General features: G+C 34.9%; 2 protein-coding genes across 2 annotated transcripts; one reads left to right on the plus strand and one right to left on the minus strand.

The window, feature by feature from the left end:
• The first annotated feature begins 826 nt into the window (after positions 1-826).
• On the plus strand, positions 827-2,021 carry LOC135581760 (myb-related protein 308-like). Its single transcript, XM_065169737.1, has 3 exons — positions 827-1,065; positions 1,137-1,266; positions 1,356-2,021. Exons 1-3 carry the CDS (start codon positions 933-935, stop codon positions 1,840-1,842), a joined length of 750 nt encoding a protein of 249 aa, XP_065025809.1. The 5' UTR covers positions 827-932; the 3' UTR covers positions 1,843-2,021.
• A 22,524-nt stretch (positions 2,022-24,545) lies between these two features.
• On the minus strand, positions 24,546-26,324 carry LOC135650766 (uncharacterized). Its single transcript, XM_065170340.1, has 2 exons — positions 25,591-26,324; positions 24,546-25,498 (listed from the first exon to the last, which is right to left on the minus strand). Exons 1-2 carry the CDS (start codon positions 26,179-26,181, stop codon positions 24,902-24,904), a joined length of 1,188 nt encoding a protein of 395 aa, XP_065026412.1. The 5' UTR covers positions 26,182-26,324; the 3' UTR covers positions 24,546-24,901.
• Positions 26,325-27,296: the final 972 nt, after the last annotated feature.

Here is a 27,296-nt window from a genome sequence, read left to right on the forward strand (position 1 = left end):
GTTCCATAAATGCCAACAAGAGGATCACTAAACAACCCTACAGAGAAGATGTTTGTATGGTCAAGGATGCTGTGTGGCACAGGGTAGTAGCTTGACTTGGTCGCTGCACCAACGTATAGGGTAAGGATCGATGACAGTTTGACTCCAGATTGACTGTGAAATGTTTAGCATTTACTGTGTCTCCATTGATCAATCAAATGCCAGGTTTTATTTCCGGTCGTATGTATGACATGGTCAAGAACTAATAATAATACATAACAGGAAGTAGCCTTGAATTATAGCTTGTCCTGTGATCATGGGAATATGATGACGGAAGCTTGAACAGGTCTTGGTGGGATGGAGTGAAGACCAAATGATTAGTCCAAGGCAATTTGCAGAGAGACCATTCCTCGAGCCCTTTGTGCCTCAACCAATAACCTTTCGTAGATCCACCTCGTATCATGTCAGATACAACTCGGAGACAGCGGTCCAGCGTTTGAAGGAGTATTCCTCCTCCACGGGTTGGGATTACTGTCATGATTGTGAGATCCAAATAACACGTTCATGCTTGAGAACGACTCGGCGAATCAATGAAGGGTTGGTCACAAAAGTGCCATCTCTTCCCCAGGTTCCTCTCCTTATCAGTCACAGTAACTGACGGGAGCTGTCGATTCCAGAATCCACAAAAGCGTGTAAAGATGTTTCGGTGTCGTGTAAAAAGTGAAAGAGAGAGAGAGAGAGAGAGAGAGAGAGATCAACCTATCATATCTTCGAGATGGTCTGCAACAACCAGTCACTGGAAGCAACTCAGTCAAATGGAGCAAGTAATGGATGCGGTCAATTGGGAGGGCAGCCACAGCCTCCTGTTCCTCTCATATAAGCTGCCATCCGCTCCTCGCAATCACAACTTCATCCTCAGCCATCGAAGCAGTCTCTCTCCTCTTCCATCGATCATGGGCAGGTCGCCTTGCTGCGAGAAGGCTCACACCAACAAAGGAGCATGGACGAAGGAAGAAGACCTCCGGCTCATCTCCTACATTAACGCTCACGGCGAAGGATGCTGGAGATCTCTCCCAAAAGCCGCAGGTCTTTGCACCTCCCCTACTGTCACTCGATCTCCTCACCACTACCGTCTTTGCTGATATCGTGGTCTTTAGGCCTTCTACGGTGCGGCAAGAGTTGTCGGCTTCGCTGGATAAACTACCTCCGCCCTGACCTCAAGCGCGGCAACTTCACCGAGGAGGAGGACGAGCTCATCATCAACCTCCATAGCCTGCTCGGGAACAAGTACGCACTCCCTGCTCTTTGCTTCCATGGCGATTCGATATCCGTCGTCCGGCTCGACTCAGAAGAATTCCTCGGTTTCGTGTTCGCAGATGGTCTGTGATCGCCAGGAGGTTACCGGGGAGGACCGACAACGAGATCAAGAACTACTGGAACACCCACATCCGGCGCAAGCTCCTCGGCCGAGGGCTCGACCCGCAGACCCACCGCCCCATCGGTGGCGACTCGCAGTCCACCGCTTCCTGCGAGCAGCACGCGTGCAGCGGAGTGACCATGGTCGAGGGACGACGATGGTGCCCTGACCTCGACCTCACCATGGGCCTTCCCTACGCTTCCCCGAGGTCATCGACCTCGTCGGAGGTCCTGACCACACCCGCAGAAGCAGAAGCAGAAGCAGAAGCCACAACGCCAGCTTCGGTGCTCCCCCACGTTCGAACGATCTGCTTCTGCTATCACCTGGGATTCCGAAGCAGCCAGGTCTGTAGCTGCCAAACCAATTCCACCGGGCCTGTTCTCGGAGGAAGGGCAGCAAACCTCTCATCTCGCGCCTCTTCTTCTGCCAGAGACCAATCTTGTTGACTCCATCCATAGAGGAGATATGGTTCTTTCTCTTCTCTTTTTAGCGGTGTAAGAATGCCAAAAGGCGGCCTTTTGGATCGATGGTAAAGTAATTAGCAAGTGTTTAGGACGATGTGTAGTAGCGAAGAAGAAGATTGAGATCATGTTTTATGAATCATCTAACACATTTTTTTTGTTGATTATTTCTCTCATATGACGTCATATTTTTATTCTAATGATAATTCGATTGTCCTGTTCTTGAATATATGGTATATAATTAAATTAAGGAAAACACCTGGCTGAAGCTTGCAATATCTAACTTAGCTCGACAGTCTCCTGGATTAGCATGCGTCATAAGAATGATGCATGGAAAAAATAAATGTGCTTTCACCTAACACTGTGTTCCAGTTTTTACTATTGCTATCAATCATTCAAGGTCCGAAAGCCATGTCCAGTCCAGTCCAGTGCCCATCCTGCATGCATGGTCATGGTTTGACGAGATGGAACCTTGTGCATCGAGTGCAAGGTAAACCAATTTATGTGCTATTGACACGACGGCACTCGAATTCGTCGAGCATCGAAATCAAGGCAAGTCAAAGTACGATATGTTCTAAATTTCCATTTAATTAAGCATCATCGAAACATTAGATTAAGTTGGATAGATAGATAGATAGATAGATAGATAGAATTGGGTGAGGTTTGAGACGCAAAGCATGCGATCAATAATTGATGGATTCATGGGTTGGTTTGCCATCTCCTTCTCCCACCTACTAGCTTTGTCCTACGCAGCATGCTCCGAGGGACACATCCACAGAATAATTGAAGGATGCATGTGGTGAAGCTGCCCCATCTTTCCACATCCAACAGAAAACAATTAGGTGCACCAACGTTGCGATGGAACTACACGACTTCACATGAGTACGTATCAGACATCGAAGGTGGTGAACGATGCAAAACGTACACTAATATTGAACTTGTAGTGGAGGTTAAAATCAAGACAACTTTATAGATCAATACATTAAAAAGAATATAATAAAATATTCAATACTTACGAAAAAAATTAAAATTTTCACTATATATATATATATATATATATATATATATATATATATATATATATATATATATATATATATGTATGTATGCATCGTTTAGCTGGAATTACCTTAGCCATGAGACACCCTTATGGTCAAGACGCGAACTTAGCTTGAGATTGCTTAAGTCATGATGCGCCCTTATGATATACGTCCGTAAAGGTTAGCCAATTTGCAACCTTACTCAAGTTCCGAAGGACTTGTAAAAGAGAAAGTTGATTAGTTTAAAGAACGAGCGACGGACAAGTCCTGACGTCTCGTGGAATGAAAAGTTTTACGATAAATTCAACGAGCACCTTGCGTACATAAGAGAAAAGAGGGGAAGAAGGAAAACAAGGACTTTAGAAGATAGAATAAACAGTTACAAGTCCACAAACAATTGATCACCGGGTGTCGGGCGCGAAGACAAGTTCTCGTTAAGAAAACGTGTGAACTTGTAAAGATTTTTCAATGCTCGATAATATACCGAAGCTCCATCCAACTGTGACACGTGAAAACTGAGCCATTTTGAGGCATTTCAGCCCGACGCGATGAGTGATCGCACTGCAGCATTGCAATCTGTTCTAACATACATTTTTATAAGAAAAAACATATAAAACCAAGATAAAATAGGCTGTCATGTCTCCATAAAGCATATAAAAACGACGAACAATTCATTGAACGAAGTTGTTATGAATTCGTGACAACCGTTCGTGACATTCATAATGCCCTAATTAGAATTTTGTGACATATTAATACTACTTTTCCTATTTAGTTCCTAATCCTTAATATAATATTGCAAGTAGATTGAATCTAATTAGAACTTCTAAATTACTTACTAACCTTAACATATCAAAATCAAAACAATACTAAGATCAGTTTATGTAACTAGGTAAGTCTATCATCATTACGTTGAGTTTAAATATATAAATGAATAGTTCAAACATATTAAATAAATAAATAAATTATTTTATCGATCGTAATACAATTAAGTATTTGTATCAATTTGAGGTGCACTTAAATATTGCGGATTAGTATTTCATATATGAAATTCCTATCTGGCTAGATTTCATATACACTATATTAAGATTTAATGGTATTGACCTTAAATATTTTAGCTAATAATGATCCATGTGATGTGATATTATATATATATAAATATAAATATACATATAATTCATACGCCTTTGACTGGGATTCTAACACACATGAACTCCACTATGACCACAAAAGAAATAGGCAAAAAGCCAACCATCGAGCAGCTATGATCCATCCTTTGACTTGATGCATTGCAAGCTCTTCTCTCTATCATCTTCCATCACCCATACCTTTCTTTATATCGGCAGTGTCTTAGCTAATAAACGCTTGTTGTCCTTATCAACTTGTTCCTTTTCCATTAGCACCATCATTTATTTTCCTCGGATGACTATAGAAATTATTGCCACTTCTCCTTTGACTTCTTCTCTTCCTCCCGATGATCCATCTCAAATGTCAACTCTTTCGTGTGTTGAACACCTGAATTTTTTTTCTTCTTTTTTTTTGGAGGAAAAATGCACCTAAAATAAGATGGATATTATAATAACAGTAAAGAATCAACTATTTAGGATAATAAGGACATGTACGGCTTCCTCAAACTTCACCCTATCGACTAGTGGATCAGAATTCCTCGACCTGAATCCGGCCCATGTAACTAACGGATCAAGTCGAATCAAAACGGATCAGATTGGGTCGGATCGGATCGGCAAGGTTTAACGGGTCGGATCGTGTTCACCGTATGGGTTTAATCGTCACGACATTGCAATGTGCTTACGGTAGCCGTCAACGTGCACCTCGATTCCTTACCGCAGTTTCCTTCGACGGTAAAGCCATCGTGGAGCCCAACTGTAGGGCCAAATTTTCACCGATAAGAAGGCAGGTATTAAATGGGTCTCCAGATCTAAGACAGATAAACAATTCGTTAAAAAGAAATACTTTGGCTACTTTGATAGTGTACTCGTGAAATACCTGCATTTTGATTGGAGGAAAGGGTGGGACCATTATTTTTCAGTTAGGCGGGTCAGTCAGGAGTGCAAAGGAAAAAAAAAATTATATATTAAGTTTTCGTTGTTTTTCTGCAAACGAAAGAAATAATTTAAAATTTTAAATTATAGATATTCTTTCCAATGATCGAAGGTTAGTTGTCCTTCCAAGAGACGGAATGCAAACAATGCTAAAAAAGGAGAGCTACAACCCTTCACAAACTCAGAATTTGATGCTCTATCAACCAAGCCTTAATGAGGTATTTATAAGCATCAAGAGGCTTTAAAATGGAGCAAAAAATTTTCAATCTCTAAAAATGTTGAGGTACGAGCAATACTACCGCTAACACATGATGGTACTATTGTCGTAACTTTTGATATCGGCTAACTCAAGTGGTACCACCACCTGAGCCTAACATATTGTATGTCATTCCGGTATATCATTCGATCTTCCGGCATTTCGTCCAAACCTCCGACATATCGTCCTTTCCTTCGGTATATCATCCGATATATTAGCATATCGACTTTCCCATGATATCTGATCTTTTGGTGTAATATTTGATCCTTTTGACATAATACTTAAACTTATAGCACGAATTTCAATCTTCGACCTATCGACCAATCCTCCGGCTTAATGTCTAATTTTTGACATGATACTTTTTTTGACATAATGTTTGATTCTCCTACTTCGACAATTTACCTTTGATGGTTCGAGTCATTGATCAATGTATTTCCTATATCACTTATCTCAAAAATATATTAACACATAAATTCATCAATTAATTTCATCATCAAAATCCAAGATTTAACGGTCTCCTTTTTTTTAGGATGACAACTAATTGATGATTGATTTTTATTAGACTCGCCTTGTTGATATGTCATTCTGAAATATAATGAAATTAAATTCAAAAAGTAATAACTTTTTAATGCTAGTTTATGAATTTAAATTGAAATAATTTTAATCATAAATCATAGTGACTTTGAATAATAATCATTAAAAAATCATATGCATAATTTTAGTTAAAAATATCAGAATAATCATTGCACAAATCATATGCATAATTTCATCATCACCATATGTTAAAGTATCAATTTTTTTTTTGTTTAACATACATAAGCTATTACGTCATTAAAAAATAAGGACTTTTCTCCCCTTTGTTATAAAAAAAAAGAGAAATATAGAAACTACTCAGGTGGTGATAGTCTAAAATATCTAAATAAAGAATAAAAATATACATAAAAATATTAAGACATTGATGAATCTACTACACCTCAATTAAAATTTGGTCTTGATGAAGCTCAAAACGATCTAATTGAGCTGCTATGGAATCAAAATTAAAATTTGGTCTTGATGAAGCTCAAAACGATCTAATCGAGCTGCTATGGAATCAAAAGATGAAAATGGGTGTTGGATCCATTGGAGGTCTTACCTCAAAGGGACTATAGGAGGAATGACTACCCTATGTGTAGGTGTTACTAGTCTAGGCTTAGATGTAGGAGGATTAGTTCTTCTATGTAATCTAGTCCAAATTTTATTCATTACAGCACACCTCAATCTTCTTAATAAGTTTCTATTACTGATATTGAATCTATATAGTTTCATAATTTCTTTATCTAATGGGGTGGTTATGTCATGTGTATATAGTAGTCTAGTAATCAGGCTACCATATGAAAGCATCATATCTTTCCCAGATATATTAATAATGTTTTGACATATTAGATATTTAAAGCACCAATCACATCTTGTCATAATTCAATATATTATGTTTATTTCTTGAGTATTAACTTTATCAAGATAGTATTGTTTGGGAAGTAGAATACTAATATGAAGTAATTTTGTATTAAAAGACACTTACAACTCTTTGAAATAATATATAGGTTAGGTTTTTAAAACCGGTGCCAATTACCTTAGAATATATGACCCTAATGTCCCATTTTTCTCTAAAATAACAACATTACTTTTCTTTTAGGCTTATCAAGATTCATCCATTCAGATTTAATATTCCTAATTCTCTTCTAATAAAATCAAATTATTCCTCACTCGGTGGTTTAGTATATTCGTTAGCTAATATTTTGTATCAACAAACTCTAAGGATATATCACGATTGTTTATATGGATTCTAATTAAATTATGTCTAATGTTAATATACTTAGTTTATGAATGTTGAATAGTATTATTTAATAATCAAATTACATTAGTATTATGACACTTTATAGGAATGTCTTTCTTACAAAACTCATAATCTTTTAAGGTGTTTTTTATCCAAACTACTTGCACACAACATGTACCTATCGTAACGTATTTAGCTTCGACTATGGATAAAATGATAGAGTTTTGTATCTTGAAAAATTAAAAAACAAGTATATGATATAAGAATTGACAAATTCCAAAAGTAATTTTTCTATCTATTCTACATTCTACAAAGTCAACATCGATATAAGCAATCAAATCAAAATTTTTAGATTTAGGATACTATAATCTCATATGAGGAGTTCCTTTTAGGTATTTAAAAATACTTTTAACTATTTTATAATAAGATTATTTAGGACTGGACTACAATCTTGCACAAAGCCCAATACTAAATATTATATCAGGTCTAGTTATAGTAAAATATAATAAACTACTTATCATATATGTACATATCTTTTAATCAAAGCATTCTTCTTCATTATCCATATCTAATTTAATAAAAATACTCATTGGTATATTAATAGCTTCAGTACTATATATGAAACCTTTTTAATAGATCTAAAATGTTAGGACCAAAATCGGCACTAAAAGGGGGGGGGAGGGGGTGAATTAGTGCTTTCAATAAAAATGTCGGTTTTGGAAAATCTTCGTTCAATGAAAGCATGCTTGACTTAGAGTAAGTGAACTAAGCAATTATTTCAGAATGTAATAGCAGTGAAATGCAGAAAATGTAAACCAGATTTATAGTGGTTCAATCGTCATGACCTATATCCACTTCCGGTTTCTCTTCCGTTGAGGCCATCATCAATCACTAACGGTCTTCCTTCAATGGGTAAAGACCAACTACCTTCTTATACCTTCTTTTCTCTTTCATGGGTTTAGGAGATAACATCTACAAGTCTCACACCTTTCTTAGAATAATCACAAATTTAAAGGAGAAAGAGGAAACTTAGCACTTTTTCAAGACTTTTATAACTCAAAATCTCAAGACTTTGGTTCACACTTTTAATGTTCTTTCATGCAGAAAGAATGGAGTATTTATAGGCCCCAATGATTTTAAAAATGGAGCAAAAAAGTAACTTATCCTGGGTTTTTAGGGTACTGACAATATCGTCACCGATACTGGGCGGTACTACCGCCCAATCTGGGTGGTACCACCACCTATCGACTGACACTATGTAGTACTATCGTCCAATCTGGGTGGTACCACCACCTGATAGAGCCTTGGAAACTGGGCTCTAGTGGTACCACTACCTAACAAGGTAATACTATTGTATAGCAACATTAACTATCGATGATACCACTGCTCAGTCTGAGCGATACCACTGCCTAGACTGCTTGGGAGGCATAGCCTCAAGCAAATCCACCACTAGCCCTGGCAGTGCCACCACTTGATGTGGCTCTAGGTCATTGAATGGGACATCTATTTGACCCAATTTAGCCCTAGTTTGAACACAGTTGGCCTCTATTTGAGTTAGTATGATTTTTTCTAAAACTAACTCAAGTTGAAACCCTAACTATGATAGTTAAGGCTAAACAATTACAATGCAAGCAATCGTAGTCATCCGGTGCGTTAATTGTTCATCCGAACTCCCGACAAAACTTCCGGTGTACTCTCGACGATCTTCCGACAAACTCCCAACGAACTCCCGGCGAGCTTTCGACGCATCGTCCGAACATTCAGCGTATCCCCCGATTCTTACAGCCTGATGCCCAATCTTTAACTTTGACCCAATATTCAATTCTTCTTTAATTATTTTATATTTTTATAATTGTTGTTAGTCTTGCATCACTTTTCTCGACATATGGATTATATTATTAATTAATCAATTGATTTCATCATCAAAATATGTGATTCAACCATCTCCCCCTTTTTTTATAATAACAACCAATTGATAATGGAGTTAACCTTAACTCCCCCTATCTCTATGTCATATTGAGATAAAGCAAACTAATATTCAAAAGGAATCATAACCTTTGAATTCAAGTAAAACAATTTCGATCATAATGATTAAATGCAATATGTTATATCGAAATTGCATACATTGTACATCATTATAGTTTCAAATTATCAAAATGTAACATGCACAATTTTAAAACATTACAATTTATCATCACTTCATGCATGATAACAAAAATAAATCAACATCACTTTGGGCATACATGATACTAAAGCAGTAAAATTTTAACTATTTATCACTTCATGATACCATACATGATACTAAAGTATTAAAATTTTAACTATTTATCACTTCATGCATGATATCAAAAATAAATCAATATCACTTTAGGCATGCATGATACTAAAGCATTAAAATTTTAACCATTTATCACTTCATGATACCATACATGATAATAAAGCATTAAAATTTTAATCATTTATTACTTCATCCATGATACTAAAATTAACATTATTTTGGGCATGATACTATTTATCACTTCATGCATGATACCAAAATTAATATTATTTTGGGCATGATACCATTCATCATTTCATGATACCAAATATTCAACATTTCTCTCCCTTTGTCATCAATAAAAATTGAGAACGTTCAACAAATATTTGGTCCATGTATGTAAGTTTTACTTTAGTTTAGAATATACAAGCTAGCAAATGAAATTGAGCAAAATAGCAACTTTTGAGATATGCAAGATAATAACTTTTGCTTTTTAAAATGTGCAAGTTAGCTCTTTAGATGTGCAAGCACTTTTGATTCTCTTGAGATGTGACCTAGCATTTTTGCTTTCTCCCTTTTATCATAAAAATGAAAAGAAGAAGAAGAAGAAGGAGGGAGTAATTCATTCATCACATAAAGAAAATAATTAAGTCATAAGTTCCGAAAGTCTATGAATCAAAGTTCTATTTTCATGAATAGAAAGAGGAAGCAATCATAGGAAATAATCATCACATAAAAGATCAAGTATACCAAAAGTCCATGAATAAAATTTTTTACTTTCATATATAGAAAGAGAAAAGATTTATAAAAAATAATTATCACATAAAAGATCAAATGTACCAAAAGTCTATGAATCAAATCTCTTCTTTTGTACATTGCAAGAAGAAGGAATGATAGGAAACGATCTTGATTTAAAAAGAAAACTCAAGTTTAAAAATTGAAAAATCAAAAAAATGTATAAGAGAAACTCATGCATTAGGAAGATTTAACATATCTAATTCTTTTCTATTAAAATTAAATTATTCTTCATTTAATAATTTTATAAAAATATCAGCTAATTGATATTTTGTATCAATAAATTCTAAAGATATATCATGGTTATTAATATGATCTCTAATAAAATGATGCATGATGTTAATATGTTTAATTCTAGAGTATTGAATGAGATTTTTTATTAAACATATTACATTAGTATTATCATATTTCATAATAATATTTTTTAAATATAGTCCATAATCTTATAAAATGTTTTTTATCTAAATAACTTATTCACAATATGTACTTGTTGCTACATATTTAGCCTCGGCTGTAGATAATGCAACCGAATTTTGTTTCTTGGTAGACCAAGAAACAAGTGAATAACTTAAGAGTTGACATGTTCTATATGTGTTTTTTCTATCTATTCTACATCCAACAAAATCAGTATCAATATAAGTAATTAATTCAATATTTTTAGTTTTTGGATACCATAATCCTAGATTAGGTATTCCTTTTAGATATCTAAAAATCCTTTTAACAACTTTTAAGTGAGATTGCTTGGGATTAGATTGAAATATAGCATATAGTCCAACACTAAATATAATATTAGGTCTAGTTGTTATGAGGTATAGTAAACTATATATCATACCCCTATAAGTCTTTTAATCAAAACTTTCTCCATTAATGTCCATATTAATAGCCTTAGTACTATCCATATAAAATTATTTTAATAGATCTAACACATACTCAGTTTGACTAACAAAAATTTCATCACTAAGTTGTTTGGTTTGTAAACCTATGAAAAAGATTAATTCTCTCATTAAACTCATTTTAAATTCTTAGCTCATACTATTGGCAAAAGTTCACATAAAAACTCATTTGAAGATCCGAAAATGATATCATCAACATAAATTTGAATAATAAAAAAAAATTATTTTTAAAATATTTAATAAATAATGTAGTATCAACCTTACCTTTCATAAAATTATTTTGAATAAGGAAAGAACTAAACCTCTTATACCAAGCCCTAAGGGCTTGTTTTAACCCACAAAGAGCCTTAGATAACTTAAAAATATAGTTAGGAAAGAGAGCAATTTTAAATCTGGGTGATTGTTTAATATAAACTTCTTCATAAATAAAGCCATTAAAAAAATATTTTTAATATCCATTTAAAATAACTTAAAATTATTACAACTAGTATAGACAAAGAGAATCCTTATGGCTTTAAGTCCAGCCACAGAAATAAAGGTTTCTTCATAATTTATACATTCTTTTTAGTTGAAACCTTTAGCCACTAATCTAGCCTTGTTTCTAACCATGATGCTAAGTTCATCTTGCTTATTTCTAAAGACCCATTTAGTACTAATTACTAAATACTTACTAGGTCTAGAGACAAGCTTCTATATCTCATTTCTCTCAAATTGATTTAACTCCTCTTACATTGTAATAACCCATGAATCATCTTTTTGGGCTTCGTTAATGTATTTTTGTTCAATTTGAGATAAGAAGACCGTATTCACATAAAATATTTTAAAAGAAAAATAATTTATTTAAACACATTTTGATATATTTCCAATGATTAGCTCCTTAGGATGAGTATCTACATACTTTCATTCCTTAGATAATGATTCTTTGAAAAAAGATACATCCAAATTGCTTGGGAGATGAGAGTTTTTATTCAAATTTAAAATATCAAAATCAAAATCATCAACAAAATTATTTTTCTTAAATTTGGAAAGCTCATTAAAAATAACATGAATGGATTTCTCTATAACCAAGGTTTTTTTTAATTAAAAACACGAAAAACTTTAGAAATAGAGGAATAATTAAGAAATATTTCTTCATCAGATTTTATATTAAAATTTTTTAATGCATCTTTTTATTCAAAATAAAACATTTATAATCAAAAACTTTAAAATATTAAATATTAGGTCTTTTATTATTCTATAATTTATAAAGAGTTTTAGAATGTAATGATCTTACGGGAACCCGACATAGATATCGTGTTAATGGCTTCTGTCTAAAAATACTTTGGTAGGCTATGTTCATTTAAGCTCCTATTTTTTTAGCAAAAAATATTCGGTCATCTCTTGTAAGCTCATATTTTTTTCTTTTAACTACTCTTATTTTTTGTGAATTTCTTGGAGTAGAGAAATTATGGTTATACCGATTTAACTCACAAAAATTTTAAAAATCATGATTTTAAAACTCACCACCATGATCACTATGAATAGATGAAATTATAAAACCCTTTTCATTTTGAACAAGTTTAAAAAATTTAAAATAATATTTAAAATAATTACTTTTGTATGCCAAGAAATCGAGGCATATCTACTATAATTATCAATTATTACAAATGTATATTTACTATCTCCTAGACTTGTTACATCAATTGGTCTAAATAAATCCATGTAGATCAATTATAGTGGTCTAGAGGTGCTTAATTGAATTTTTTATTTGAAACTATTTTTTATTTATTTTTCTAGTTGACATGCATCATAAACTTTGTCTTTGACGAACTTGATATTAGGCAATCCTCTTACATGTTTTTTAGTTGAAATTTGAGAGATCAGTTTCATGCTAGCATGACCTAATCTCATATACCAAAGTCATGCATCATTGTCGAAAGCCAAAAAACTTGTTTCATTGCATGCTTCATCGTCTAAAGCCAAAAAACTTGTTTCATTACAAAAATCATCAATATCAATAGTATACACATTATTATTTTTTAAGGTAATCATAGATATATTTTTGTATGATATTTCAATTATATAAGTATTAGATTCAAATTTAATGATATATCTTTTATCACATAATTGACTAATGCTTAGTATATTATGTTTTAAACTATCTACTAATAACACATCTTCAATTAAAAGGTTTGACTTGTTATGTATTGTTCCTTTACTAATAATTTTCCTTTTGTTGTTGTCTCCGAATGTGACATATCCTTTATCTTGGCTAATGAGCTTAGAGAAGTGTGTTGAATCTTAGTCATGTGTCTTAAGCATCCACTATCAAGGTATCATCTTTTGCTCCTAGTTTTTAATTATAAATATATCTACAAGAAAGGGAGTTTTCTTTTAGGTACCTATTTAATTTTGAGTCCCTTATTAATAGATTTACCTATGTTAACTATTTTCGTTGAGTTTATTTAAGGTTCCTTTAGGAATCTAAACTAATTTATGTGGACTACACTTTTTAAAAGAACTTCTATAGGCATAATGCCCATATTTTTCATAAAAATTACATTTATCTCTAGGTGAGACATGTAATGTAGATCTTTTAACGAAGATAGTTGGGTTTTTTTTAGTGTTACTCACAAAGCCAATTTCTTCCTTTCTATGAACATGACCCTTGTTAGCAAGGATCATGTTTAGATATTTATTACCTATTTTAATTTTTTTTAATATTTTTGTAAAAAATATTTTTATTCTTAAGTGAATCTGTCTCTTTATACTTAGTGCACGGAGCTAACATACTATCATTATGCTCATTTTTTAATTTATCAAATCACTAACAAGATAAATATGCTCCTTTTTAATAATATATATTTTTTACTAATTAATTTAAAATCATCAAACAAATCACTAAAGGTTTTGAATAATTAATTATAAGATAAAAAAGATTCGTTTGAGTTACATACCTCGTTGCCAAATGTCATTAATGTGTGATTTACAACTTCTTCTTTGTTGGTAGGCTCCTCATCTTCTGATGCACTTGAGTCGTCCTAAGTAGCTTTGAGTGTTTTTTTTTCCTTTGGTAGCTTTTTCTTCACTTGGGGACATTCATTTTTTAAGTGCCTCGATTTCTTGCATTCATAGCAAATTATTTGATACTTATTAAGTTCACTTTTGTTCTTAGTGTCTTGTTTTGTTTTGTTCATTTTAAAGAATTTTTTAAACTTTCTTATAAGAAGTGTCAAGTCATCATCATCATCATCACTTAAGTTTTCATCCAAGTGGCCTTCTTTGGTTTTAAGTATCATGTCCTTCCTATTCTTTAGAAGGTTGTACTCAAGTTTATCATGCGCTATACATGTCATTTTATAGGTCATCAAAGACCCGATAAAGTCATTTAGGTCATTTACTTCTTGTATTATCATTAATTTAAGATCTTGATTTTTTGGAAGGGATCTTAATATCTTACTAACAAGTTTAAAATTAGAAAAAATTTTACTAAATGCTTTTAAACCATTGACGATATCTGTAAAACAGGTGTACATGTCTCCAATGGTCTCACTTGGTTTCATATAAAACAACTTATAGCTATAAATCAAAAGATTAATTTTTGACTCTTTAACTCTACTTATGCCTTTGCTAGTCATAGGTGCCCAGCAAGCCAATCACGTGAGTGATGACACGTGTGACTTGATACAGAATCTTTTTGCTTATTATATTTTGGCGTATATCACTTTATAACTATTGCATAAATGCATATATATATATATATATATATATATATATATATATATATATATATATATATATATATATATATATATATATATATATATATATATTGTGATGTCATTGGATTTGTGCAATGGGAATCGGATCGTGATGAGATCACGATAATGAGATCGATTCACCTTTAAACACATATCCTAAATAATCCCGGTCATAGGTTACTCGAGAGGGACATCGTGATAACCGGATAGACTGGTGTGCTGTATACCCGTCCATATAATGGATGCAGTTGGTCTCATAGCTGCTCGTGTAGGGACACTAGGGATACAGTACAGGTGCTCATTGGAGAATGAGTTCACTGATTGATCCGCTTACGAAATGCTGGATGGTTGATGATGCCTTATTGTCAGACAGCGATTCCGTAGTCCTAGTGGTGTATCTGGTCCTTAGACTTGAGACACCAAGGATGTCCTGTATAAGTGCTCCACTCTTTGATACCAGACTTATAGGTTTGGCTGTCCCAGATCTAGTACAGCTGGTCATTGGGAGTGGTAGTCGACCTTACGAGAGCTATTGAGTGTCGACAGAGGATCATCCACTCTCGGCGTCATGAGAGGAATATCCCATGTGTTCTTGCTCAGACAAATCCCTGGCCAGGGACATTCGGGTTGAGAGAGAAAGAGTTCTCCGGGAGAATCCGATTAGAGCGAGACTTGAGTAGAAACCGTATGGGTCTGACAGCACCATGCTCGATATACGGTCTCTGGGATATTAGATGGATGAGGGACTATAGGTATATGGTAACTGAGGACAGACATGTCCAATGGATTGGATTCCCCTGTATCGTCTGGGGACTACGGCGTAGTGGCCTAGTACGTCCGTAGTCGATGAGTCGAGTGAATTATTACAGAGATAATAATTCACTGAGTTAGAAGGAGTTCTGACTGGTATGACTCACGGCCAGCTCGATATTGGGCCTAGAGGGTCACACACATATGGTAGGCATTGCGATGAGTAGAGGTTCGGATATGAGATATCCGACGGAGCCCTTGTCTTATTGGATGCAGATCCAATACCCACTAGGGAAGGACCCATTAGGGTTTGACACGGGATCTTTATATATAGGAGGGATTCACAGCCTCATAGACTAAAGTCTTTGCTTGTCTTTCCTATTCTCCTCTCCCTCTCCACCTCAGAGTAGGCCTGAAGTTTTGAGGAGCGTCGTCGCAACCCTACTGTGTGGATAGAGGAGGACGCTTGACCTCCTTCACCCTCTCCTAAGGATCTGCAAGGAAACAGGGATATACGATCTCCCTAGGTAACACAATCTCTATACGCAGTTTTGTGTTTTGCGGATTTTTTGCGCACAAATCTTCGCACGACGACGAACATCTTTTTGGGAATCGGGGATTTTTGTTTTTCATGTTCTTCCGCTGCGCATATGATGTCGCCCCCCATGATTTCCCAACAGCCTTCATGTGTGATTTTGAGTATGTGCCAAATCTCATATGTAGTTTTTCATATAGAAACCCGATTAAATTTGTTTTTATCAAGAGCACAAAACAAAGCGTTCATCGCTTTAGTATTCAAAAAGAAAGTTTTCCTCTCCAAATCATTCCATTCATTTATTGATTTGGAAGATTTTTTAAAATCACTTTAAATAATATTCTATAAATTGAAATCTATATAAAGTAAAAAAATTCTCATTTTAGTTTTCCAATATGTGTAGTCTGTCCCACTGAACATAGAAGAATGAGTGATAAAAAGACCCTATTGATTGCTGGTAAAAGCCATTTCTTTTAGGTGTTAAACCAAATGAGAAAAACCTTGATTGTTAGGACCAAAATCGGTACTAAGAGGGGGGTGAATTAGTACTTTTGATTAAAATATTAATTTAAAAAAATCTTCATTCGACGAAAACAATAATGAAAGCATGCTTGACTTAGAGTATGTGAACTAAGCAATTAACTTAGAATATAATAACAATGAAACATAGAAAGAAAGTGCAAACTGGATTTATAGTGGTTCGGTTGTCATGACCTACGTCCACTTCTGATTCCTCTTCTGTCGAGGCCACCAACGATCACTAACGATCTTTCTTCAATGGACAAAAACCAACTATCCTCTTACAACTCTTTCTCATTTTCATAGATTTAGGAGACAACATTTACAAGCACCTCTTTAAGAATGATCACAAATCTAAAGAAGGAGAGGACACATAGCACTTTTTTAAGATTTTTATAATTCAAAATCTCAAGACTTCGGTTCACACTTTTCATGCTCTTACATACAGGAAAGAGTGGTGTATTTATAGGCCCCAATAGCTTAAAAATGGGATAAAAAAATTTCTCATCCTGGGTTTTCAGGGTACTAGCGGTACCACCGCCAGTACTGGGTGGTACCACCACTTGACAATGCCTCGAAGATTGGGCTCTAGCAGTACCACTATTTGACAGCACTAACTACCGACGGTACCACCGCCCAGATTGCTTGGGAGGTCGAGCCTCATATGGTTCCACCACTTGACATGGCTCCGGGTCATTGAATGGGCTATCCATCCGACTCAATTCAGCCTTGATTTGGGCCCAATTGGCCCCTATTTGAATTAGTATGATTTTTTCCAAAACTAATTCAAATTGAAACCCTAACTATGATAATTAAGGCTAAATAATTATAATACAAGTAATCCTAATTGTCCGAAACATCAATTGTTCATCTGAACTCCCAGGGAAACTTTCGGCGCACTCCCAACAATCTTCCGGCGAGCTTCCGATACATCGTCCGAACCTTCGACATATCCCCCAATTCTTCCAACCCAACATTTGATTTCTTCTTTAATTATTTGACCTTTTCGCGATTATAGTTAGTCTTGGATCACTTTTCTCAACACATGGATTAGATCATTAGTTTATCAATTGATTTCATAATCAAAATATGAGATTCAACACAAAGTATACTTAGTTTAACTAATAAAAATTTTATTATTTAGTTGCTTAATTTGTAATCCTAGGAAAAATATTTATTCACCCATCAAACTCATTTCAAATTCTTAGCAAACGATTCACATAGAGATTCAATTGTAGAACCAAAATTAATATCATCAACATAAATTTGAATAATAAAATAATTATTTTTAAAATATTTAATAAATAATATGGTGTCAACCTTATCTTTTGAATAAGAAATGAGCTAAATCTCTCTTACTAAGTCATAAGCCATAGGAGCTTGTTTTAACCCATAGAGAGCCTTAGATAATTTATAAACATGGTTTGAAAAAAGTCCATATTCAAATCTAGGTGGTTACTTAACAAAAACTTTTTCGAAGATAAAGCCATTAAGAAAAAGCACTTTTAACATCTATTTGAAATAATTTAAAATTATTAAAATATGTATAGACAATAAGTTTTCTTATAACTTCAAATCTAGTCATAAGCGAATGTTTCTTTATAATCTATACCTTCTTTTTAGTTAAAACCTTTGGTCATTAATATAGTCTTGTTTCAAATTACGATACTTTGTTCATTTTGTTTATTCCTAAAGACTCATTTGGTACCAATCATGAAATGATTATTAGGTCTAGGAACAAGCATCTAAATTTTATTTATTTCAAATTGATTTAACTTTTCATGTAGTGTCGAAACCCATGAGTCATCTTTGAGAGCATCATCAATACATTTTGGCTCAATTTGAGATAAAAAAAGATAGCAATTGTATAATTTTGTTAACGAAGAATGAATTTAAATACCTTTTGATGTATCTCCAATAATTAGCTCCTTAGGATGTGCATCTATACACTTTCATTTTTTAGGTAATGTTTCTTTAGAAGTAGATGTATCCAAGTTGCTTTGAGAAAGAGAATTCTCATTAAAATTTAATTTTTTAAATTTAAAATTATTATCAAATTTATTTTTCTTAACATTGAGATGTTTATTAAAAACAACATGAATATATTCCTTAATAACTAAGGATCTCTTATTTAAAATTCAATAAGTTTAGAGATAGAAGAATATGTAAGAAAAATATCTTAATTGGATTTTGCATCAATTTTTTCTAATACATCCTTTTTATTTAAAATAAAGCATTTACATTCAAAATCTCTAAAATTTAAAATATTAGGTCTTTTATTATTTCACAATTTATATGGAGTTTTAGATAGCTGAGGTCTTATAAGAACTATGTTCATGACATAGCATGTCATGTTAATGGTTTCGGTCTAAAAATATTTGAGCAGCCTATATTTATTTAATATAGTTATTGCCATCTCTTGTAAGCTTTTATTCTTTCTCTCAACAACTTTATTTTATCTTAGATTTCTTGGAGTGGATAAATTGTTATCATATCCATTCAAATCATAAAATTCTTGAAAACCATGATTGTTAAATTTACCACCATGATTACTATGAATAAAATAAATTATAAAGCTTTTTTCATTTTGAAGCTATTTATAAATTTTGATAAAATATTTAAAATAATTATTTTTATGTGCCAAGAAGTATATTCAAGTATATCTACCATAATCACCAACAATCATAAAAACATATTTGTTACTTCCTATACTTGTGATATCAATAGGTCCAAATAAATCTATATGAATTAGTTGTAATGATCTAGAGGTATTTACTTAGTTTTTAGGTCAGAAGTATCTTTTATTTATTTTCCTAATTGACATGTAAATTTTATTTTATTTTTAATAAATTTAATTTTATTTTTAATAAATTTAATTTTAGGTATACGAAAATCATCCAGATCAATACTATAAACTGGGGGGGGGTGTGGCCACCGACATCCACTAATGGTCTTCCTTCAATGGGTGAAGACCAACTACCCTCTTATAATACTTTCTCATTTTTATAGGTTTAGGAGATAACCTTTACAAGTCACTCTTTTACAAGTATTTCCTCACATACCTCCCTCATGACTAACTCTAAGCACTAAAGGAGGGAACTCAAAGTTTTGGCAGAGTTTACTCAATTTTTTCTCTAGAATTTTTGCTTAATCTTTCTTGCTACTCCATGTAGGAATAACTGGAGTATTTATAGACTCCAAATGGCTTCAAAACTTAGAGCCAAAATTCAAATCATCGAGATTTCGGGGTACAGGTAGTACCACCGCCTACAGCCTGACACTGGGCGATACCACCGCCCAGTCTGGTGGTACTACCACCTGACACACTATCACTGGGCGACACCACCGCCTAACAACATCTGAGAGTTTTTCGAGTTTTTCAACTCACTAATAATTCTATCGCTTGTTCTAGCGGTGCCACCGCTTGGCCCAACATTTGGATCATTGAATGAGCCTCCCAATAAGCCCAAATCACTCCCAATTTAGGTCCAATTGGCCCATAATTGAGTTGGCCTAATTCTAACCCAATTATATGCTAACTACGAATTTTAAGACATTTACTAAGCTAAATAAGTTCGTAAGTCTAGGTTTCTTCTTGCGAGCTTCCAACGATCTTCCGGTGAACTTCAGACGATCTCTCGGCAATGTTCCAACAGACTCTCGACAAGCTCCTGGACTTCACGATGATCTTCTTGGTGAGTTTCGATGAGCTTTTTTGGCAAGCTCCTAGACTTCTCGGTCAATTCCGATAAAACTTCTAACGAACGTCCGGACTTCCGATGAACTCTCGAACTCCCAACAAATCTCGTTCTTGACTTCGGGACTTAATTTTACTTTATACCTTGCTATCATAGTTAATCCTGCACACTTAAAACCCACTTCGATCTAGAAAATTATTACAAAGCTTGAATCAAGTGTTGTCCGTCATGTTATTAGTTTATCGACGCTTCGTCCGATTATTTGACACATCTTCCTCTCTTACGGCCTATTATCCAATCGGCTAGTTGACCTCCGTAACTCTAATTTTCTTAGCACAATTTTTGCTCTTCTTGGCCCAATGCCCGAACCCATGGCCTGAAGCCTTTTGTCGATACGTCGACTGATCCTCCGACTCGACATCCAATCTTTTGACATATTTTTCTCCGGCCCAACATGATTCTTCCTTCTTTAATTGTCTCATCCTGATCGAAGCTTCTTGCATCACTCAAAATGTAGATTAAATCATAAATACTATCAATTGGTTCCATCATCAAAATTCGAGATTCAACATAAATATTATACCTTCTTAAAACAATCATAGATTTATTCTTACTTGGTATTTCCATTATGTAAGCATGAGATTCAAATTTAATATTATATCCTTTATCATAAAGTTAACTAATACTTATTAAGTTATATTTCAAACTATCTACAAAAAATACATTTTCAATTAAGAGATTTGATTTATTACTAATATTTTCAATACCAATGATTTTTCCTTTATTATTATATATGAAAGTAACATATCCTCTGTCTCGATTAGTGAGTATTAAGAAGTATGTTGGATCTTCGGTTATGTGCCTTAAGCATCCATTATTAGAATATCATCTTTTACTCTTGACTCATGTTTGGAGATATACCAAGAAATGTTTAATTTAGGTACCCATTTAACTCAAGCTAATTTAAAATATTATATTTTTTAAGAGAGTAAATTTTTCATAAAAATTATATTTAATTTTAGGAGGAATATATAGTGTGGATCCTTTTACAAATTTTGTTGGCTTGTAATGATTATTACTACTTACAAAACAAATTCCTTCTTTTCTTGCTACACAACATTAGTTAACAAGAATTATATTTAGTGACTTATTTTTAATTTTTAATTTTTTTAATATTTATCATGATAATATATTTTTTTAAGTGAGATTAACTCTTCACCTTTAGTGCAAGATGTTGACATATAGTTGTCATACTTATTTTATAATTCATCAAATTTATTAGTGAGAAAAATATGATTCTTTTTTAGTAAATTATATATTTAACCAATCTTTTTAAGTTCATTATATAAATTATAAAGTGTACCAAATAATTCATTATATGATAAAGATATTTCGGGAGAATTAAATACCTCATTATTGAATGTCATTAAGGTATAGTTTGTCATTTCTTCTTCGTTGACTTGCTCTTCGACTTCTATTTTACTTTATTCATCCCATATTATCTTGAGTATTTTCTTCTTCTTTTAAGTTGATGACTTCTTTTTCAGCTATGAACACTTATTTTTTAAATATCCTAGCTTTTTATACTCGTAGCATATGAATATATTTTTCTTAGGCTCACTTTTGTTCTTATCTTCTCGTCTCGTAGGATTTGTCTTATTTTTTCTCATAAAAATTTTTAATTTTCTTATAAGAAGTGTCATATTATCATCATCACTTTATCTTTTGCTCGAGTAGTTTTATATATGGGCAATATCCTTCCTTTTTTTTGGAATATTTTTTTTTCTTTTTTATTATGTAGTTTACAAGTTATTTTATAGGTCATTAAAGATCTTATAAGTTCTTTAAAATAAAATTTATCCAAGTCTTTAGCTTCTTGGATTACCGTTACTTTCTGATCCCAACATTTATGAAGAGACCTTAAAATCTTACTCACTAATTCAAGATTAGTATAACTTTTATCAAGAGCTTTTTAACCATTGACAACATGTCACTAATAGATTCGCTTGGCTTTATTTTAAATAATTTATAAATATGAATCAAAAAATTAATTTTAGATTAATTTACTTTATTTGTGCCTTCATGAATACCAAATATCATGTGCGGTATCACAAGTAGAATCTTTATTTAGCTTATTTCTATCTAAAGAATAAAATAAAACATTCAAAGCTTTAGTATTTAAAGAAATTTTTTTAAAAATATCATTCCATTCATCCATCGATTTAAAAGATTTTTGAAATTCAAATTTAACAACATTCTATAAGTTAAAATCCATAGAAAGCAAAAAAATCTACATTTATGTTTTCTAAAATGTGTAGTTTGTCTCATTGAATAAGAGGATGAATATAATAGAGTGACCCTCCTGATTACTTAAAAAAAAATATTAAATCTATAATGATTGTTAATCTAACTGTTAGAACCATACTCTGATACCAATTGTTAAGATCATAATAGAATTAAGAGAGGGAGGGATGAATTAGTAAAATTTTATCAAAATTTAAAGTTCAATCAATTAATATATTTTAGAAACATGATTAACTAAAAAGTGAATAAAAATTACAAGTAAAATAAATGAATAAGCAACAACAAATAAAAAGTAAGAGAAGGAATGCAAATTGATTTATAGTGATTCCGTTTTCTTGACCTACGTCTACTCTTACTTCCTTTTCCCTCGAGGCCTTCGGTTTTCACTACCAATCTTCTTTCCAATGAACGAAGATCAACTGTCGTTATTATAATTTTCTCGTTTTAATAGGCTTAGGAGAGAACCTCCACACTCACTCTCTTGCAAGATCTCTTGCCTCCTACAACTTATAATCATCTCTAAACTTAGGAAAGAGAAAGAGACTCAAGCAATTATCAAAGAGAGAGCTACAATCCTTCACAAACTCAGAATTTAATGCTCTATCAACCAAGCCTTAATGAGATATTTATAGGCCTCTAAAAATTTTAGGGTATGGGTGGTACTATCGTTAACACATGATGGTCCTATCGTCAAAACTTTTAACATTATAATTTTAAACTTTTGGGTGGTACTATCTTTGTAATTTTTTAATTCTAAGTAGTACCACCACCAACAGTGTTGATAAGCACTGTTTGTGCTTATTGATTGACTCAAGTTATACTATTGCTCAAGACAATTGAAGGCCACTGTTTTGGCCTTCTAACAGGCCCGATTCAACCTAGGTCCAAGCCCATTGGCTTTCTCGATAAGTTAGCATGGTTTCAGCTCAATACCAACTCAATTTGACTCGGAAAGACCTCGAACAATACTTTAACAATCCAACCACATATCTGACATAATTACGAAGCTTTTAACACGTTGTACACCATTCTAACATTTCGTTCAATCTTTCAACACTTCATTCGAACCTCCGACATATTGTCCTTTCCTTCAGCATATCACCCGATCTATCGGCATGTCGACTTTCTCATGACATTCAATCTTTCGGTGCAATATCTGATTCTTCTAATATAATGCCCGAACTTATAGCATGAAGTCCAATCTTTGGCCCGTCGACTAATCCTCCGACTTAACGTCTAATTTTCGACATGATATTTTTCTCAACACAATATCTACTTTCCTACTTCAATAATTTGTCCTTGATGGTTCGAGTCCTTAATCGATGTATTTCATACGTCACTTATATCAAAAATATATTAGTCTATAAATTCATCAATTAATTTAATCATCAAAATTCGAGATTCAATTCATTTGAGTCATTTATAATATATTTAAGTAAGTTTTATAGCATTATTATGATGATCAAAATAACTCTAATAAATTAATTTTTATTTTTATTTGAGTAATATTATTGTTAGACTATTATAAATATTTGTTTGAATAATTGTTACGATATATTTTGATTTTATTTGGTTCATTTATAATATATTTAAATAGACATTATGAAGTTTTCATTATAATAAATAAAAAATTTTAAAAAAAATAATTTAAACGTTTTTAAAATTAAATATACTGTTTAAGAAAAAGAAAGAGATATCGATCGAGAAATATCTAAAATATGATTATTTTAAAGAAAATCGTCGATTTTAATTTATTGTTTATATTGCATGATGAATTGTACGCATGCGACTTCACTTATAGAGCTCCGATCTGACGTCGTCCTCACGTATCCATCTAAAATTGCAGATGCTGAGAGAACGACTCAATGTTTTGCATTCTACCTCAGAGTGCAGGAACACTCGGACGCTGCTGCTGCTGCTGCGGCCGCTGCTTCTGCCGTTGCAGAAGGCATCCTCATCATGCTTTCCGTCTGTTCCGCAGCAATGGAATCAGACAAAAGCTTCCACAGGCACAGTGCCTATTTTGTCCTCTTCAACTTTAAATCTGTACTACAGATGAGGAATCTACAACCCAACCCTTTCCCTGGCAAGCAGGAAGACAGTTCCACACAGGAAAACAAGGGAACAACAACAGGCACAAAGCAAAGAGAAGAAGAAAAAGGTCCCTTTCTTCTGTTGCCTTTTCCTGCAACCCCACAACATGCCTACACTTGCACAGCTAATAGACCTCAGCTTTGTCTTTGTTGCACAGAAACAAATACCTCCTTTCTACGGCAGTCATTTGGCTTCTTGACCTCCTACTGTGGTCTTCTTCCTCCATTGCTTCAACATGTAGAGAAGACAACAGCTACCCGAAGAACAGGAGAAGATGAGAACCTTCTACAGTTTCACCTGTGACTGCACAGATGCAACAGTTTCCTTCTTCCTTCCACGATCTCATCAAAGAAGTCATCCATTTGTCCCACTAGATTCTCGGTTCCCGACCTCAGCATCCCAAACCACCCCTTGAGTTCCTCCACCTTCTCCTTTAGGCTTCCCCCGGCGATCTCCGGTCCACATCTCATGGCTCCAGCTGTCTCCAGCTCGTCTCTTAGCTCTTCGGTCGCCGCCCTGGCTTGCCGGAACTCGAGCATCAGAATTCCCGACCGGCCGTCCAGTCCTTCCACCTCTCCGACCACCCTCTGCTGCAGGCTCGCCATGGAGACCATGAGTTCTGAGCCGAAGAAGAGCGAGCCGTCGGTGACTGCCAGTTCCGGGCAGCAGGAGACGGATCCCCATAGCAGGATGAGCAGCAGCAAGGAGCTGGCGTTCCTCAGTGCGTAAAGCACGCCTCTGAAGCCATTGAACCCGTTGTATCTGGACTCCATCGACAGCCTATCGTCAAACCGGAAAGACATGGGCTCGATCCTCGTCTCCACCAGCACTCTGTTCTCCTCTTCCAGTCCCATGGCTTCTCTCCGGCAAATCGAGACTGCTCGCATCACCTTAACAATGTGGAAGCGACCAAAAATATCAGAGCTTTGAGATATCAGTAGAAGAAAGATGCAGGAATCGAAGCAAGGAAGCCGGTCAAGACCTGCCGAGCAAGGTGGGGACTGGGGTTGTGGCGCCATTCGTCGAGCGAGGAGATCATGTCAGCTGCAGCGGAGCAGTAATTCTCGACGCCCGAGACCCCAAGCTTGATCACGTGGCAGACATCCAACAGTCGCGAGCTCTCGTCCATGTACTCGTCGAGCCACCTCTCGCCGACCGGGAGGTGAAGCTTCTGCACCAGGTTGGTCAGCCGGGAGTGGAGGGACCGGAGGAGCGCGACCGCCCGCTGGAGGAACTGGAGCGACATGAAGGTGTTCGACGTAAGGGATTCATCGAGGTCGTCAATGCCATGGGCGAGGAAGGAGAAGAAGCTGTTGACGGAGTTGGAAGAACGCTTCATGGTGGAGAGAAAGTACCAACGGTGGTGGGTGGGTGGGTGGTTGGGTGGGGGTGGAGGCAGGGTAAGTAGGAGGTGGTGATTTAACGTTGGTGGGATGGCTTGGAAGCCCAACTTCCTAAGCTTCAAGGGATGATGGTTTGAGGGCAATGATGGGTGTCTCCTGCGGAGGGAGAAGGCTGATGGAGAATTCTGCCATAACACATTGTTTAGTGGCAGAAGGAAGACCGGCCTCATGAGTTCCTTTCATTGCTCCCCTTCTTCTCCCGTAACTGTCTCCAAAGAAAGAGATGAGAAGGCTCTTCTGGTCTTTCCTCTGCCTTTCTAATCTCTGTTTTGACCGTGTGTTGGTTGGAGTTCCTCTCTCTCTCTCTCTCTCTCTCTCTCTCTCTCTCCTTTAACCAAAAAGGTAATCACTGAGCAAACAGTGCATGATGGATTGTAGGATGTGCTCATCTCACTGTGTCTCAATTCTTTATTTGGGCTGAGGAAGAAATGTTTTCAGCAAAACAAATGAGATGGGAGATTTGGTAGGAGGCTTCCATTTCTTCCGAGGAAGGCAATGATGGCTTCCTCCGTATCTCAGTATCCACTATACAGGTAGTCTTTTCAGGCTTCTCTCTCTCTCTCTCTCTCCTTATTCTAGTCTCCCAAGAACACCAATCTGCCTAATTGCTGCTATTAATTTGAGGTGGGGAGGAGTTCGTGGGATTTTGGAGACTGTGATTGCATTGGCGGAGTACAGAGTAATTTAGAGTAGGTTGGCATGCATCCCTGCAACAACAGCAAAAAGAGGACTTGTCACTGCAACAGCATCTCGACAACTACAAGTACGCAGGGAGAGACGAGGGAAGGCTGTAAAGGGTAGGGAGGGAGGGGGAGAGAGAAAGCCAAAGCACCTGAGATCCATGCAAAAAGAGGTTGCTATCGAGAGAGATCATTGGATTTCTACTAACGTCCATGCTGTCAAGAGGGACAAGAGTTGTCCTCAGCTCATCATGGCCATGAGTGTGGACAGTGGTGGCTGTCACAGAGGCTCATCACAGCACAACATCTCTCTCTCTCTCTCTCTCTCTCTCTCTCTCTCTCTCTCACAGCTTGGAGAGGGGTATGAAGAGGGGGGTGATGAGGCCATGGCTGATGTACATGATTGCAGAGGAAGAAGAATGATGGTGATGTTGTAAGACAGTTTTGGGGCAAAAGGGAAGGCAGGCAGAGACGAGCATCAAACGGGGCACTGCAAAGCTGTGGAAGCGTGTCGTCTTTTTCATCATTCTTGTTGATGATTCTTTGTGCTGGGCATTCCCTCGGGAGCTTTCCCTCCACAACTTGGTTTCTGCTTAGCCAACACG

This window comes from Musa acuminata, chromosome BXJ3-10, assembly GCF_036884655.1.
Source record: "Musa acuminata AAA Group cultivar baxijiao chromosome BXJ3-10, Cavendish_Baxijiao_AAA, whole genome shotgun sequence".
NCBI classification, from domain to species: domain Eukaryota; kingdom Viridiplantae; phylum Streptophyta; class Magnoliopsida; order Zingiberales; family Musaceae; genus Musa; species Musa acuminata.

Bases quoted from the DNA above. Each gene is read 5' to 3' on its own strand.
- LOC135581760 (XM_065169737.1), top strand. From the start codon at position 933: ATGGGCAGGTCGCCTTGCTGCGAGAAGGCTCACACCAACAAAGGAGCA. The intron at 1,066-1,136 runs GTCTTTGCACCT...CGTGGTCTTTAG, and splicing joins ATCTCTCCCAAAAGCCGCAG to GCCTTCTACGGTGCGGCAAG. The intron at 1,267-1,355 runs GTACGCACTCCC...TCGTGTTCGCAG, and splicing joins CATAGCCTGCTCGGGAACAA to ATGGTCTGTGATCGCCAGGA.
- LOC135650766 (XM_065170340.1), bottom strand. From the start codon at position 26,181: ATGAGGCCGGTCTTCCTTCTGCCACTAAACAATGTGTTATGGCAGAAT. The intron at 25,499-25,590 runs GTCTTGACCGGC...CACATTGTTAAG, and splicing joins GTCCCCACCTTGCTCGGCAG to GTGATGCGAGCAGTCTCGAT.